We start from the raw sequence: 15,670 nt of genomic DNA on the forward strand, positions 1-15,670 counted from the left end.
ATCAAGGGTTGATTATCCCATATCCAAAATGCTTGAGACTAGAAATGTCTTTGATTTCCTCTCTCCCAGATTTTATAGAATTTGCATATACAGTACATAATGGGACATCATGGAGATGGGACCCAAGTTTAAACACAAAATTCACGGATGCTGCATATACACTTGGTGGTACCGTAATTGTATAAACAATATTTTAAATTGTTTTGCACATAAAACAATTTTGAACATATTGAATCATCCAAAAGCAAAGGTGTCACCATCTCAGCCACTCAAGTCTCCTCAGAGCGAGGTATAAATTAGCATAAACATAATAATATGCATAATTTCACGTTTTGGAATATTTCGGATATCCAGTTATGGATGTTTAACCTGTACTAGGTAAGAGAGATCCTCATTTTGTAAAACGCTTTCAGCCATTCTTAGTACGTCAATTGTAAATATGTTGGGTTGCTGTGAGTTTTCCAGGCTGTATGGGCATGTTCCAGAAGCATTCTCTCCTGATGTTTTGCCCACATCTATGGTAGGCATCCTCAGAGGTTGTGAGGTTTGTTGGTCTGTGGGAAACTAGGCAAGTGAGGTTTATATATCTGTGGAATAATGTCCAGGGTGGGAGAAAGAACTCTTGTCTGTTTGAGGCAAGTGTGAATGTTGCAACAGGCCAGCTTGATTACAGAAATCAGCCATAGCAGAGCACTTGATGAACCAACCTGGACACAGCATATTATTTGAGAACACAGAAATGTTGGACCACTCTAGCAACCACTATGTTAGACTACGCAGAGAAGCCGCTGTAATCCACAAGCATGTGGATAATTTCAGCAGAAAGGAGGAAACCATGAAAATGGACAAAATCTGGCTCCCAGTATTTAAAAACACCAGAATCAGGACAGTAAATAAAGAACAACACTCAGAAAACAGGAAATTCCAGACAAGAAAAAATCAGGGCCAGCGAACACGTTCCAACAAAGGATTGCCTCAGGCAGGAAGCAGCCAGGTGTTGAAGCTGTAATCAAGCTGGCCTGTTGCAACATTCACACTTGCCTTAAACAGACAAGAGTTCTTTCTCCCACCCTGGACATTATTCCACAGATATATAAATCCCACTTGCCTAGTTTCAACAGACCTCACAACTTTTGAGGATGCCTGCCATAGATGTGGGCGAAACGTCAGGAGGGAATGCTTCTGGAACATGGCCATGCAGCCCGGAAAACTCACAGCAACCCAGGGATTCCGACCATGAAAGCCTTCGACAACACAGATATTGGATGTACAACCTGTACCAGATAAGAGAAATCCTCATTTTGTGAAACTCTTTCAGCCATTCTTAGCACGTCAATTGTAAATATGTTAATTGCATCTAAAAACAGACTTTGCTTTTGCTAGTTAAAAAAACCCCACAATATAACAATTAAATAAGAAATAATGACACAATGACGCAATACCCCCCATTGCCCATTCACCACAAAATTCATTTTAAAATCCAATACAGAATTAGTGAATAAGAAGATTCAAGGAAAACAGGCAAAGATCGCATTGATTTTGCAAAATATCCCTTTGTCATCATACACAAGAGACCCCACAACCCCAAATAAATCATTTCTCTTTACAACAATATATACATATATATTAAAAAACTCTTCTAAACCACCCTTCTATTACCCTAAATGGATTACAGGGCATTTTCTTCCCTTTCCAAAAAACGACAAAGAAAAAAATAAGAGGAAAAGGTAAAGAAAGGAGGAACAGAATCACTGGCAAAGTTTTCGGATGTTTTCGGAAAGCAAGAAAGGGGGTGCGTTTTGCTCAAAGAGAAGATCAAAAAAAGGAAAAAAAGGGGAGGAAGGGGTTTTTGTTCCAAAATGTGTTAAATATATATATAGATAGATATAGATATATAGATAGATTATTATTTGTTCTGGTTTTTATACAAAAAAAGAAGAAGTTAAAAACCAAAAAAAAGGATAATAATTTTTTTGTTCTTTTTTTGTTTTAAAAAAAGCAAAATGTGAAACATGCAGGAAAAATACCTTCGTCTGGAGTGGGATTGTTAGTTGATGCCTCCTCACGCTTTTTCGTGAGCGGACCTAAGAGCAAGAAAAAAGAAGAAAAAAGAAAAATGGGACAGGGGGAAAAAAGAGAGAGAAAGATCAAGAAAAAAAGAGATCGTTTTTCGGTTCATCAAAAAGGGGAAAAAGCAATATTTCTTTTTTTTCTGTTTAGCAAAATACAAACAGGTTTTTAAAGCTTTTTTTTTTTTCCTTCCTGGGGTCGGCCTTGTGTGCATCATGTTTGCATGTATGTAGGCATGGCTTTTGGTTTTGTTTTTCCCCCACCGCAAAAAAAACAAAACAAAAACAAAACAAAGCACAGAAATATGAGATAATACCGGAAAGCTGTGAAATTAAAAGATTGGTTAGAGAGGGATAAACCGAGATGGGGAAGGAAGGTTAGAAATGGAGGGGGGGGAGAGACCCCAACGTTTTGTGCCCCATTTTCAAGGTTTGGGGTTTGAAATTCCCAGGAGGGAGAAGGAAGGGAGAAAAACGGGGCCAACTTTTTTGCTAGCTGGGCTCCTGGGCCATTTAAGGCCGGCTATTTAACTGGGAACTTATTGGGATTGTAGGGATTGGCCCCCCAAATGGCCAAGACTAATGCAGTAGTTGGTTGTGTGAGTTTTCCGGACTGTAAGGCCATATTCCAGAAGAATTCCCTCCTGAGGTTTCACCCACATCTATGCAGGCATCCTCAGAAATTGTGAGGTCTGTTGGAAACTAGGCAAGTGGGGTTTATATATCTGTGGAATGTCTTGTCTGTTGGAGGCAATCCAACAAAGGATTCCCCCAGGCAGGAAGCAGCCAAGCTTTGAAGCTGCAAGGCCATTCAGTGCTAATCAAGCTGGCCAATTGCAACATTCACCCTTGCCTCCAACAGAGAAGAGTTCTTTCTCCCACCCTGGACCTTCCACAGACATATAAACCCCACTTGCCTAGTTTCCAACAGACTTCACACAACCTCTGAGGATGCCTGCCATAGATGTGGATGAAACATCAGGAGGGAATGCTTCTGGAACATAGCCATACAGTCCGGAAAACTCACAGCAAACCAGTGATTCCAGTCATGAAAGCTTTGGCAACATATAAAGCAGAAGTGTCCGTTGATTAATCTTCTAAAAGGAAACAGGGTAGATCTCCCTTTAGGGTTTAGGAATCTCTGGGATGTCCCTCCTCAGTTTAGTTCAGTCCTCATCTACACTGCCATATAAACCAGATTATCAAAGAACATAATCCACATTATCTAGTTGGAACTGGGTCACCTCCTCGTTGCCTTCTTATGGGGGTTTGTCCGGGATAATGAGTCTACATGGCCATATTGTTTTCTTATGGGGGCTCGTCCGGGATAATATGAGTCTACATGGCCATAAAATCCAGATTATCTGGATCATGGGCAAACCCTGGCCCTCCAAGTGTTTTGAACTCCAACTCCCACCATTCCTAACAGCCCCTTCCTTTTGCCCCTTGGCCGCTTAAGCAAAAGAATATAATTATTACATTTATTATTTCGTTCTGATATTATTGTTATTGCGTTTATTATTTTACTCTTATTTATTATTGTTAATACATTTATTCATTTACTCTATTACAGTAAAGTCTCTCATATCCAACATGCGCTTATCCAACGTTCTGGATTATCCAACACAGTCTGCCTTTTAGTAGTCAATGTTTTTGTAGTCAATATTTACAATACATTGTGATGTTTTGGTGCTAAATTCGTAAATACAGTAATTACTACATAACATTACTGCGTATTGAACTACCTTTTCTGTCAAATTTGTTGTATAACATGATGTTTTGGTGCTTAATTTGTAAAATCATAACCTAATTTGATGTTGATAGGCTTTCCCTTAACCCCTCCTTATTATCCAACATATTCGCTTACCCAACGTTCCAATGTTGGATAAGTGAGACTCTACTGTATTACATTTATTATTTTACTCTATTTATTATTATTGTTGTTGTTGTTGTTGTTGTTACATTTATTATTTTACTCTACTATTATTATTATTATTATTATTATTTTATTATGACACAGCAAACAAGATAGATATGCTGGATTTCATATCACAAAATCACAAGTCGAACACTTCCCAAGTGTCTAGGACTGTGTGATGTATTTTCGATGATGCGTGCAGATCCCATTATTATTATTTTATTATTATTAAAAGGATACATAAGCACATTTACATTGAAGAAGTTGAGAATAATATTTAATCAAAGTTGGACAGTGTCATCTTAAATTACAGTTTTATGTAAATATTTAAAAATGTAATTTTACTATTATCTCAGCTTATACTGGAGTCAATGTTTTCCCAGTTTTTTGTGGTAAAATTAGGTGCCTCGGCTTATAGTCGGGTCGGCTTATACTCAAATATATATATTATCTGCCTTGATATTCTGGGTTATATGGCTGTGTGGACGGGCCCTTCGATAGTGGGAAAATTCCCTTTGGTTTGGGAATGAAAGCGGTGGAAAGCCTCCCCTCAAGTCTTAGGACGTTTCTCCTCAGGACTTAGGCCCCTTCCACACAGCTGAATAAAATCCCACATTATCTGCTTTGAACCGGAATATATAGCAGTGTGGACTCAGATAACCAAGTTCAAAGCAGATACTGTGGGATTTTCTGCCTTAATATGCTGGGATTTTAGGCTGTGTGGAAGGGCCCTTAGAAAGACTTTCCTCAATTTGGAAAGCCTCTCCTTAGACACTTCAGGGTTTGGAAATACAGTAGAGTTTCACTTATCCAACACTCACTTATCCTACGTTCTGGATTACCCAACGCATTTTTGTAGTCAATGTTTTCAATGCCTTGTGATATTTTGGTGCTAAATTTGTAAATACAGTAATTACTACATAGCATTAATGTGTAATGAACTACTTTTTGGGTCAAATTTGTTGTATAACATGATGTTTTGGTGTTTAATTTGTAAAATCATAACCTATTTTGATGTTTAATAGGCGTTTTCTTAATCTTATTATCCAACATATTCGCTTATCCAACGTTCTGCCGGCCCGTTTATGTTGGATAAGTGAGACTCTACTGTACTTCCCTCAGGGAATTAAATCCCTTCTACACTGCCAGATAATCCAGGTTATCAAAACAGAAAATCCACATTATCTGATTTGAATTGGATTATCTAAGAGCCCTTCCACACAGCCATATGACCCAGAATAGCAAGGCAGATAATCCACAATATCTGCTTTGAACTACCCTGTTTCCCTGATAATAAGACATCCCCGAAAAATAAGACCTAGTAGAAGTTTTGCTCAATTGCTAAATATAAGGCCTCCCCTGAAAGTAAGACCTAGGAAAGTTTTCGTTTGGAAGCATGCCTGCCAAACAGAACACCAGAGCATGCAGGATCAGTAAATGTACGTACCAGCTGTACATGAAATTCTTGATAGGATTCAGAGTTTGTCTGGTTACGTTGGTTTGTGATGACAACTACTGTACAGTACAGTAGAGTCTCACTTATCCAACATTCTGGATGATCCAACGCATTTTTATCGTCAATGTTTTCAATATATCGTGATATTTTGGTGCTAAATTCGTAAATACAGTAATTACAACATAACATTACTGTGTATTGAACTACTTTTTCTGTCAAATTTGTTGTATAACATGATGTTTTGGTGCTTAATTTGTATAATAATAACCTAATTTGATGTTTAATAGGCTTTTCCTGAACCTCTCCTTATTATCCAACATATTCACTTATCCAACGTTCTGCCAGCCCGTTTATGTTGGATAAGTGAGACTCTACTGTATATAATAAATGTTCATTTTTTTTGTTACAAGAACACCGTATTTAATATTTGGTAAAAGAAAAATATTTAACATGCTAGTGGGATTCAGTTTAATATGCTCATACAGTTTGTGAATGTGAATTCTTCTTCATGGAAAAATAAGACATCCCCTGAAAATAAGACCTAGAGCATCTTTGGGAGCAAAATTAATATAAGACACTGTCTTATTTTCGGGGAAACACGGTAGGTTCAAAGCAGATATTGTGCCAAACAAGGCCTGAACAATACAATTGACCAAAAAAGCCACAGAATGAATACAATTCAATATACAAAAGATAAAACAGTAATACAATAAAAACACGAGTTTACAACTATTAAAATATCAGTCAACCAGGTACACTTACCTTAGGATGTAGTTCAGGCCTGGGCAAACGTCGGCCATTCCAGAGAGAGATTTCCCAAACTCTGACTGAGGCTTTCTGAGCTCTGAGGGGAACTTTTCGGAGGGAATATTTCCCAAATTGAGGAGAGGCTTTCTAAGGGCCCTTCCACACAGAATAGCAAGGCAGAATAACCCACAAAATCTGCTTTGAGCTGGGTTATCTGAGTCCACACTGCCATATATTCCAGTTCAAAGCAAATAATGTGGGATTTTATTCAGCTGTGTGGACGAGGCCCAAGACATGAGGGGAGACTTTCCACTCTGAGGAGATTTTCTAAACCCTGAGGGAAGGAAAACTTCCCAATCTCTGAGGAGAAACTATCTCAACTAAAAAGGCAGTCTTTCTAAGGCCCATAAAACCCCACATTATCTGCTTTGAACTGGATTATATGACAGTGTAGACAGGGATTATATGACAGTGTATATGACAAGGCAGATAACCCACAAGATCTGCTTTGAACTAGGTTATCTGAGGCCCTTTTCCACACAGCTGAATAAAATCCCACATGATCTGATTTGAACTGAAGTATATGTGGAGCAGTGTGGACTCTGCTAACCCAGTTCAAAACCGGTATCATGGGATTTTCTCCCTGGATTCTTTGGGTTATATGGCTGTGTGGAAGGGCCCTAGGCTATCCGAGTCTACACTGCCATATATTATTTATTATTTATTTACAGCATTTATATTCCGCCCTTCTCACCCCAAAGGGGACTCAGGGTGGATCACATTACACATATAGGCAAACATTCAATGCCTTTTAACATAGAACAAAGACAAGACAAATATAGGCTCCGAGCAGGCCTCGAACTCATGACCTCCTGGTCAGAGTGATTCATTGCAGCTGGTTGCAGCTGGCTTGCTCTCCTGCCAGCGCCATAGCCCAGGCCCAAAGCAGATATTGTAGGATTTGATTCAGCTGTGTGGGAAAGGGTCTCATATACTGTATGTACTCGAGTATAAGCCTAGTTTTTCAGCCCTTTTTTAGGACTGAAAAAAGCCCCTCTCGGCTTATACTCGAGTGAGGGTCCTGGCTGGCTTACACTCAAGCATATATGGTACATTTATTATATTTCTCTATTTTTATTGGTATTATTACATTTATTATTTCACTCTATTATTATTGTTAGTATTACATTTATTTTACTCAAGTATATATGGTACATTTATTATATTTCTCTATTTTTATTGGTATTATTACATTTATTATTTCACTCTATTATTATTGTTAGTATTACATTTATTTTACTCAAGTATATATGGTACATTTATTATATTTCTCTATTTTTATTGGTATTATTACATTTATTATTTCACTCTATTATTATTGTTAGTATTACATTTATTTTACTCAAGTATATATGGTACATTTATTATATTTCTCTATTTTTATTGGTATTATTACATTTATTATTTTACTCTATTATTATTGTTAGTATTACATTTATTTTACTCTATTATTATTATTATTAATACATTTATTATTTCACTCTGATATTATTGTTATTACATTTATGATTTTACTCTATTATTATTAAAAGGATACATAAGGGCATTTACATTGAAGAAGATGAGAATAATGATTTAATCAGAGTTGGACAGTCTTATTTTAAATTAGAGTTTTATTATTATTATTATTATTATTATTATTAATATATTTATTATTTCACTCTGATATTATTACATTTATCATTTTATTCTATTATTATTAAAAGGATACATAAGGGCATTTACATGGAAGAAGATGAGAATAATGATTTAATCAGAGTTGGACAGTCTTATCTTAAAGTATGTAAATATTCAAAAACATTTAACCTACCGATGCCTCGATTAATGTAATTTTATTGGTTTCTATTTTTATTCCTGAAATTTACCACCCTCGGCTTATACTGGAGTCAATGTTTTCCCAGTTTTCTTGTGGTAAAATTAGGCGTCTCAGCTTATATTCGGGTTGGTTGATACTCGAGTATATACGGTAACCAAGTTCAAAGCAGATATTGTGGATTATCTGACTTGTCATGTACACTGTCATATAATCCTTGTCTACACTGTCATATAATCCAGTTCAAAGCAGATCATGTGGGGTTTTATGGGCCTTAGAAAGACTGCCTTTTCAGTTGAGATAGTTTCTCCTCAGAGATTGGGAAGTTTTCCTTCCCTCAGGGTTTAGAAAATCTCCTCAGAGTATGGAAAGTCTACCCTCATGTCTTAGGCCTCTTCCACACAGCTGAATAAAATCCCACATTATTTGCTTTGAACTGGAATATATGGCAGTGTGGACTCAGATAACCCAGCTCAAAGCAGATTTTGTGGGTTATTCTGCCTTGCTGTTCTGTGTGGAAGGGCCCTTAGAAAGCCTCACCTCAATTTGGGAAATATTCCCTCCGAAAAGTTCCCCTCAGAGCTCAGAAAGCCTCAGTCAGAGTTTGGGAAATCTCTCTCTGGAATGGCCGACGTTTGCCCATGCCTGAACTACATCCTAAGGTAAGTGTACCTGGTTGAATGATATTTTAATCGTTGAAAACTCTTGTTTTTATTGTATTACTGTTTTATCTTGTGTATATTGAATTGTATTCATTCTGTGGCTTTTTGCTCAATTGTATTGTTTGGGCCTTGCCCCATGTGAGCTGCCCCGAGTCCCCCCGGGGAGATGGTGACGGGGTATAAATAAAGTTTTATTATTATTATTATTATTATTATTATTACAGTAGCGTCTCACTTATCCAAGACTCGCTTATCCAAGGTTCTAGATTATCCAAGGCATTTTTGTAGTCAATGTTTTCAATATATCGTGATATTTTGGTGCTAAATTCGTAAATACAGTAGAGTCTCACTTACCCAACATAAACGGGCCGGCAGAACGTTGGATAAGCGAATATTTTGGATAATAAGGAGGGATTAAGGAAAAGCCTATTAAACATCAAATTAGGTTATGATTTTACAAATTAAGCATCAAAACATCATGTTATACAACAAATTTGACAGAAAAAGTAGTTCAATATGCAGTAATGGTATGGAGTAATTACTGTATTTATGAATTTAGCACCAAAATGTCACGATGTATTGAAAACATTCACTACAAAAATGCATTGGATAATCCAGAACGTTGGATAAGCGAGTGTTGGAGTGTCAAATTTGTTGTATAACATGATGTTTTGGTGCTTAATTTGTAAAATCATAACCTAATTTGATGTTTAATAGGCTTTCCCTTAATCCCTCCTTATTATCCAAGATATTGGAGCCTCCGATGGCCAAGGGGATAAAAGCCTTGTGACTTGAAGGTTGGGTTGCTGACCTGAAAGCTGCCAGGTTCGAATCCCACCCGGGGAGAGCGCGGATGAGCCCCCTCTATCAGCTCCAGCTCCATGCGGGGACATGAGAGAAGCCTCCCACAAGGATGGTAAAACATCAAAACATCCGGGCAATGTGCCCTGGGTAACGTCCTTGCAGACGGCCAATTCTCTCACTCCAGAAGCAACTCCGGTTGCTCCTGACACGAAAAAAAAAATCCAAGATATTTGCTTATCCAAGGTTCTGCTGGCCCGTTTAGCTTGGATAAGTGAGACTCTATTGTATTATTATTATTAAGTGTAGGCCCCATCTACATAGCCATTATAATACACACTTAACCGGATTACAATATGTAATACGATTATTGTTCCTGGGTTATAAATGTCAGTTCCTAATTGGTTCTGCACAAAATGGCACATTGAAAGGTTAAAGATGGCAGCTACAGAAACCAAGTTTCTGGAGTAGAACAACTCCTTGTAAAGTAAGGACCGCACAATTAAACAGGAAATTATTACACTTTCAAACCAGGAACAGAATTTTCTTTTCAATTTTGTTACATAGCGTTATATGTTGATCATATAATCTAATTCAATCTGCATTACAGTGACAGTGTGGATGGGAATTTCGTTGAATCTGGGCCTGAATTTAAATTGCTTTAAAATGACTTTATCTTGCTTATCAAAGGGTCCAATATGCTTTCTGGCTCATGAAATTATTTCTTCTTGAGGTAGATCATGTAAATTTGTTAAAACTATTGGGCTAAATTGAAATGGTATGCCGCTAATGTTGCCTGCCTTCAAATTATGTCCACTTTATGACAACCCTCCTTAAACTACTTTGTTTTGTTTGGAGGTTTTGGTTGTAAGTTATATCAAAGGGTATCCTGTGCTTTCTCGCTCTTGAAATGATTCCTTAATGATGTAGAAAAGGCATGGGCCAAATTGGGCCTTCCCTCCAGGTGTTTTGGACTCCAACACCCACAATTCCTAACAGCCTCAGGCCCTTAAGCGACCGAGGGGGGAAAAAGGGGCCCGAGGCTGTTAGGAATTGTGGGAATTGGAGTCCAAAACACCTGGAAGGAGGGCCCAAGTTGGCCCATGCCTGATGTAGAATATGGAGATTGGACAAGTTGGCATGATATGACGAAGTTGTTATTTGCCTTCAATTGTGTCCACTTTACGACAACCCTCCTTAAACCACTTTGTCTTGTTTGAATGGTCCAGTTGTAAGTTGTCAAAGAGTTCGATGTGCTTTCACGCTCTTGAAATGATTTCTTACTGATGTAGATCATGGAAATTGGTTAAAACTGTTGTTTTATCCTTCATAGAATCATAGAGTTGGAAGAGACCTCGTGGGCCATCCAGTCCAACCAAGAAGCAGGAAAATCGCATTCAAATCGTGCCCAGCTTAAGGTGAGTCTCTTTAAACTGCTTTATCTTGTATGGATGCTCTGGTTGTAACTTATCAAAGGGTTTAATGGGCTTTTTTGGTTCTAGAAATAATTCCGTGCAGGTGAAGATCATTTAAATAGGTTAAACTGATTTTAGTGAGTTGGGATGGCATAGTGGTGTTTTTGTTGTTGCTGCTGTTATGTGCCTTCAAATCATGACCAAGCTATGGTGGCCCTATCATGGTGTTTCTTGGCCAGATTTCTTTTGGGGAGGTTTGCCACTGTTGACTACTTCTGAGGCTGAAAAAGTGTGACTTGACCAAGGGCACTCTGCGGGTTTCCATGGCTAAGTTGGGATTTAAACCATGGTCCAACACCCAAACTTCTACACCATGCTGCCTCTTCTTTGCCACATTCCTTCAGGGCAGGTTAGCTATCACTGTCTTCTTAAAGACTGAGAGGATGTGACTTGTCCAAGGGCATTCGGAGAATTTCCATGGCTGAGTTGGGATTCAAACCATGGTCCAACACTCAAGCCATGCTTCCTTTTCCTGAGCCACATTCCTTCAGGGCAGGTTAGCCATCACTGCCTTCTTAAAGGCTGAGAGGATGTGACTTGTTCAAGGGCATCTAGGGGGTTTCCTTGACCGTGTGGGGATTCGAACCCTGGCCTCCTGCAATCCTAGTCCAACACTTAAACTACTCCATCACACTGGCTGTCATGGATACTGTTTAGGATGGGATATAAATACTTACACAAACAAAGGAAGAAATGTCAAATAGTGGAGGGGACCTGCAAAGTAAATTATTGTTCCTGGGCTAAAAATCTAACTGAATGAAGGACACTGCATTCATTTGTGTCTTGAGGGATGCATCCACACTATAGAATCTATGTGGTTTGACATCATTTTAACTGCCATGGCTCAGTTTGGTGAGGCCCCAGCAGTCTTTGGCAAAGAAAGCTGAAGACTTCGTTAAACTATACAACTTGGATTCTATAGAGTTGAGTCATGGCAGTTCAAGTGGTGTCAAACTGCATTCACTCTACAGTATAGATCAGGCATGGGAAAACTCTGGCCCTCCAATAAGTAAGTAAAACTTTATTTTTATCCCGCCTCATCTCCCTGTGGGGACTCAGGGTGGCTCACAACATAAAAGCCAAACATTCGATGCCAATTCCTAACAGCCTACTGGGAGTTGAAGTCCAAAAGACCCGAAGGGCCAAAGTTTGCCCATGCCTGGTATAGATGCACACTTGGGTGTTCTTTTTAATTGACATTCAAGGATACATCCTGGGATTTAGTATGATTAGGCAACAGATTCTTTGGAAGAGAAGCCTAATGACCTTGTAAAACTACAACTCCGATGCTGACTTATAGTAATCCTATCCTAGAGGGGGGATGGCAAGGTTTTTGTTCATAGAGTGCTTGCCACCATTGCCTTCCTCTGAAGTTGAGAGAGTTTAACTCCCCCTCTCCTAAGTTCACCCAGTGGGTTTCATGTCCAAGCACGGATTTGAATCCTGGTCTCCACTGTCCCATGATCGAAGCATTAGACTCTCTTTGGAGAAAAGTTGGAAAAGTTGTGGGGGGCTATACCTTCCACAATCCATGCGGGATTATAAGAGGTACAGCTCCCCCCCCCTATTAATTTCTGTAAGGTCCTGAGGGCAGGATTTCAAGTAGGCTTTCCCCAAATTCCAAGGAGCTCTCTTCTGATCGTAGGAAAAGCATCACTTTACACTATTTTCTTTCTCCTTCATGCAAAATGCACCCTTTTAAGCCCTAAAACTACCTGCCACAAGAAGACCTGGAAGGTTAAGACTCTGAAGGCTGCAAATGGAACGGAAAGGAGAAAAACAGGGGGGGGGGGGGGAGTCCCAAAGTATGCCCTATTCCAACTTGATGGAGGGCAAGTGGACCACAAATCCCAGGCGAGTGGACCACAAATCCCAGGCGGGTGCAAATTTCTGCAGACAGAAGGGGGGAATTAAAAATGCAACAATTACAGGGATTTATGCCTGGCTGAACTTCCCTTGGTGAAATCCAGAGCAAACCTTGCCTCTCTCTTTCTCCTCTGTGTATTTCTGCCTCCTTCCCTCTTTCTCTTTGCCCACCCCCCCTCCCTACTTCTCTCTCACCCTCCCTTATGTTATGGGGAAACTGGCATTTACAGATTAAGACAGAAGGATTTTTCATGGGCTGGCAACTCGCCCCAGGGGCAGTCATTGCTAAATAAAGAGTCCAATGAGAGAGAGAGGAAGGGAAGAAGGGAGCGTGTGAGAGAGAGAAAGAGTAAAGCGGAGAGAAAGCATGGTTACGGATGCCCCGTGACAACCGGGACCTGAATGCCATCTTCTCCCCATTCTGCCAGGTGTGGTTGGCTTTGGGAGCAACTTGACAGATTTGGGTCATGGAACGCACTCCCTTTCTCTCTTTCCTATTCCTGCTTGATGCAGTTCCAGAGGTTAACGGGCATTTATGTCCTGTAAGGAAGGATGCAGCCCCTCCAGCCTCTGTGCCCCCAACAAGAGGGGCAATCCAAGGACGCCACAATGGGAGAATTTAGGGCCCTGACCCAAATTTACGGCCCAAACTTTTGGCAGTTGGAAGAAGAAGCATTAGGCAGGAAATGCACAAGACCACTGCTATCCACAAAGGGTGCATCTATACTGTGGAATTGATGCAGGTTGTCTTCACTTTAACTGCTGTGGCTCAATGCTATGGCATCCTGAGAGTTGTAGTTTGGGGAGGCATGATCACTCTTTGGCAGACAAGGCTCAGGTGTCTGTGGCCAAGGAACATCAAATCGTGTTCAAGATAGCAAAGGTTGTTAATGAGGAAGGACAAAGAAGCCAGGAGAGGCTACAGCGGTTTTCTTTTGTCTGAGTCTACAGCAGGCTGGCTGTTAGAAACTGTGGGAGTTGAAGTCCAAAACAACTGGAGGGCTGAAGTTTGCCCATGCCTGGTCCACAGGGAAGGGTAAAATTCTGACATGCTTGTGTAATTAATTAAGTGCAATCTACTTTTGCAATTTAACAGTTTGCAGCAACTGGATAAGGGGGGAGAGTGGGAGGAAGTAGGAAAATCAGGAAAATTTTAAAAGCAGCCATAAAACTGGGTAGAAGAAGGATTAATTGGGACTATTGGGACCACAAATTGAGGATTTTAATCCCATTTTAACTGCCATGGCTCAGTTGTAGTTTGGTGAGGCCCCAGCTTTAGCAGAGAAGGCTAAAAACTACAGCTCCCAGGATTCTATAGCACTGAACCATAGAAGTTAAAGTGGAGTCAAACTGCATCAATTTTATAGTATGGCTGCACCCTAAGACAGCTGGACACCTATTTAATTCTAATTATCCCCTGATATTTTCTTCCTGAAGAATCATGGGAATTATAGTCCAGCCAGAGTGTGCTCAACATTTTCTACAGTTGTCCTTGCACATTTGAGGTTTTTGCCTTTGTCAATTTGATTATTCATGGATTTGATTTAAAAATGCTTACTCTAAGAATTCCTAACGTCTCCAGTATGTTCAGATTCCTCCAGCCATGGTGGAGGATCTAAGGATTCCAAGGGTGAACACTTCTTTAGGAACTTCTGGGTCCTCTTATGCAGTTCCATGGTCAGCTTCAGTGAACTACATTTCCCAGCGTGAAGATGGAGGTTCTGTTTTCCCAAACAATTAAAAATAGTGAGAAATATTTGCTTGGAGTGGGATGGGGAAATGACTTCAAAAGAGATGAAAATTATATTCATAATTATTCCTTTCCGAGTTTAAAAATGAGTTTCCTGAAAGTCATGGGGCTCATCAAGAAATTAAAAGACCAGTGGAAATTTTATGCAATCCTTTAGCAATATTCAAACATCTCAAGGTGTTGAGGATGAATTCTGCAAAGAAGATATGACAACATCTCTTTCTTTACAGGAAACAGGTGTTTTTGAACAACAAACAGAATTCTGTTTAGCCGCTCTGAGTCCCCTCGGGGAGAAGGGCGGGGTATAAATGCATGTAATAAATAAATAAATAAATAAATAAATTCTCTGCACATAAAACACTGTTTACTGTATTAAAAACACTTGTTTTTTGTACAGAAAACTACTGTCAACCACCCATATTTGTGGGTTTAAGTTTTGTGGATTTGATTATTCATGGATTTCAATACTGCAACCTCCTGAGGATGCTCTAGTTCCCCCAATGCAACTTTATAGTCAAATTCTGCCGGAAGTTGACCACAGTTGCACTTGAGGTCTTCAAGATTCCTAGAAAAAACATTACCAGGAGGTATCAAGGGCCACAAATGTGGGGTTTGGGAGCCACATACTGCCCAAAGATCACATGGAACTCTTAGCTAGGGTAAACTTTGGGCAGCATAACTTTGGGGGGCAGCAGCTTCCTGTAGGACTGTAGCCATTTCCTTTCTCACGGAGGATTGAGCTGTGTGCATCGTGCTGTTCTCATTCAGGCAGGCCCTATGAATTTGCTGAGCTCAGGTATGCTGGAAGATGTCCCATCATCACCACTGAAGTCAGGATAAAAAGAATATTAATCATTTATGCATTTCCTGGCCCGAAAAGGGGATTTCTGGTAGCTTGGAAAGCCTTATTCCAAAGAATAGAGTAGCTGCCAGCAAAGTCTCACTGATTTGGGAAGTGTCCATCTGCGCAGAAATAGCATGTTTTCTGTGGAGAAAAACCATGGTATTCCTATGTAGAAAACAGATGATGTTTCTGACCAAAAAAAATTGTGC

At 39.5% G+C, this 15,670-nt stretch overlaps 1 protein-coding gene across 4 annotated transcripts in view; it reads right to left on the reverse strand.

Annotated features, from left to right (window-relative positions):
• Nucleotides 1-15,670, reverse strand: part of nlgn2 (neuroligin 2) — a 70,679-nt gene that overhangs the window by 25,089 nt on the left and 29,920 nt on the right. For 2 of the 4 annotated variants that reach the window (XM_062983673.1, NM_001291388.1), the window contains 1 exon segment: nucleotides 2,028-2,084. The exons of 1 other annotated variant lie outside the window; for it this stretch is intronic. In XM_062983673.1, coding sequence (XP_062839743.1) covers nucleotides 2,028-2,084 — 57 coding nt within the window. 4 annotated transcript variants of the gene reach the window in all.

Source organism: Anolis carolinensis, chromosome 6, assembly GCF_035594765.1.
Source record: "Anolis carolinensis isolate JA03-04 chromosome 6, rAnoCar3.1.pri, whole genome shotgun sequence".
NCBI classification, from domain to species: domain Eukaryota; kingdom Metazoa; phylum Chordata; class Lepidosauria; order Squamata; family Dactyloidae; genus Anolis; species Anolis carolinensis.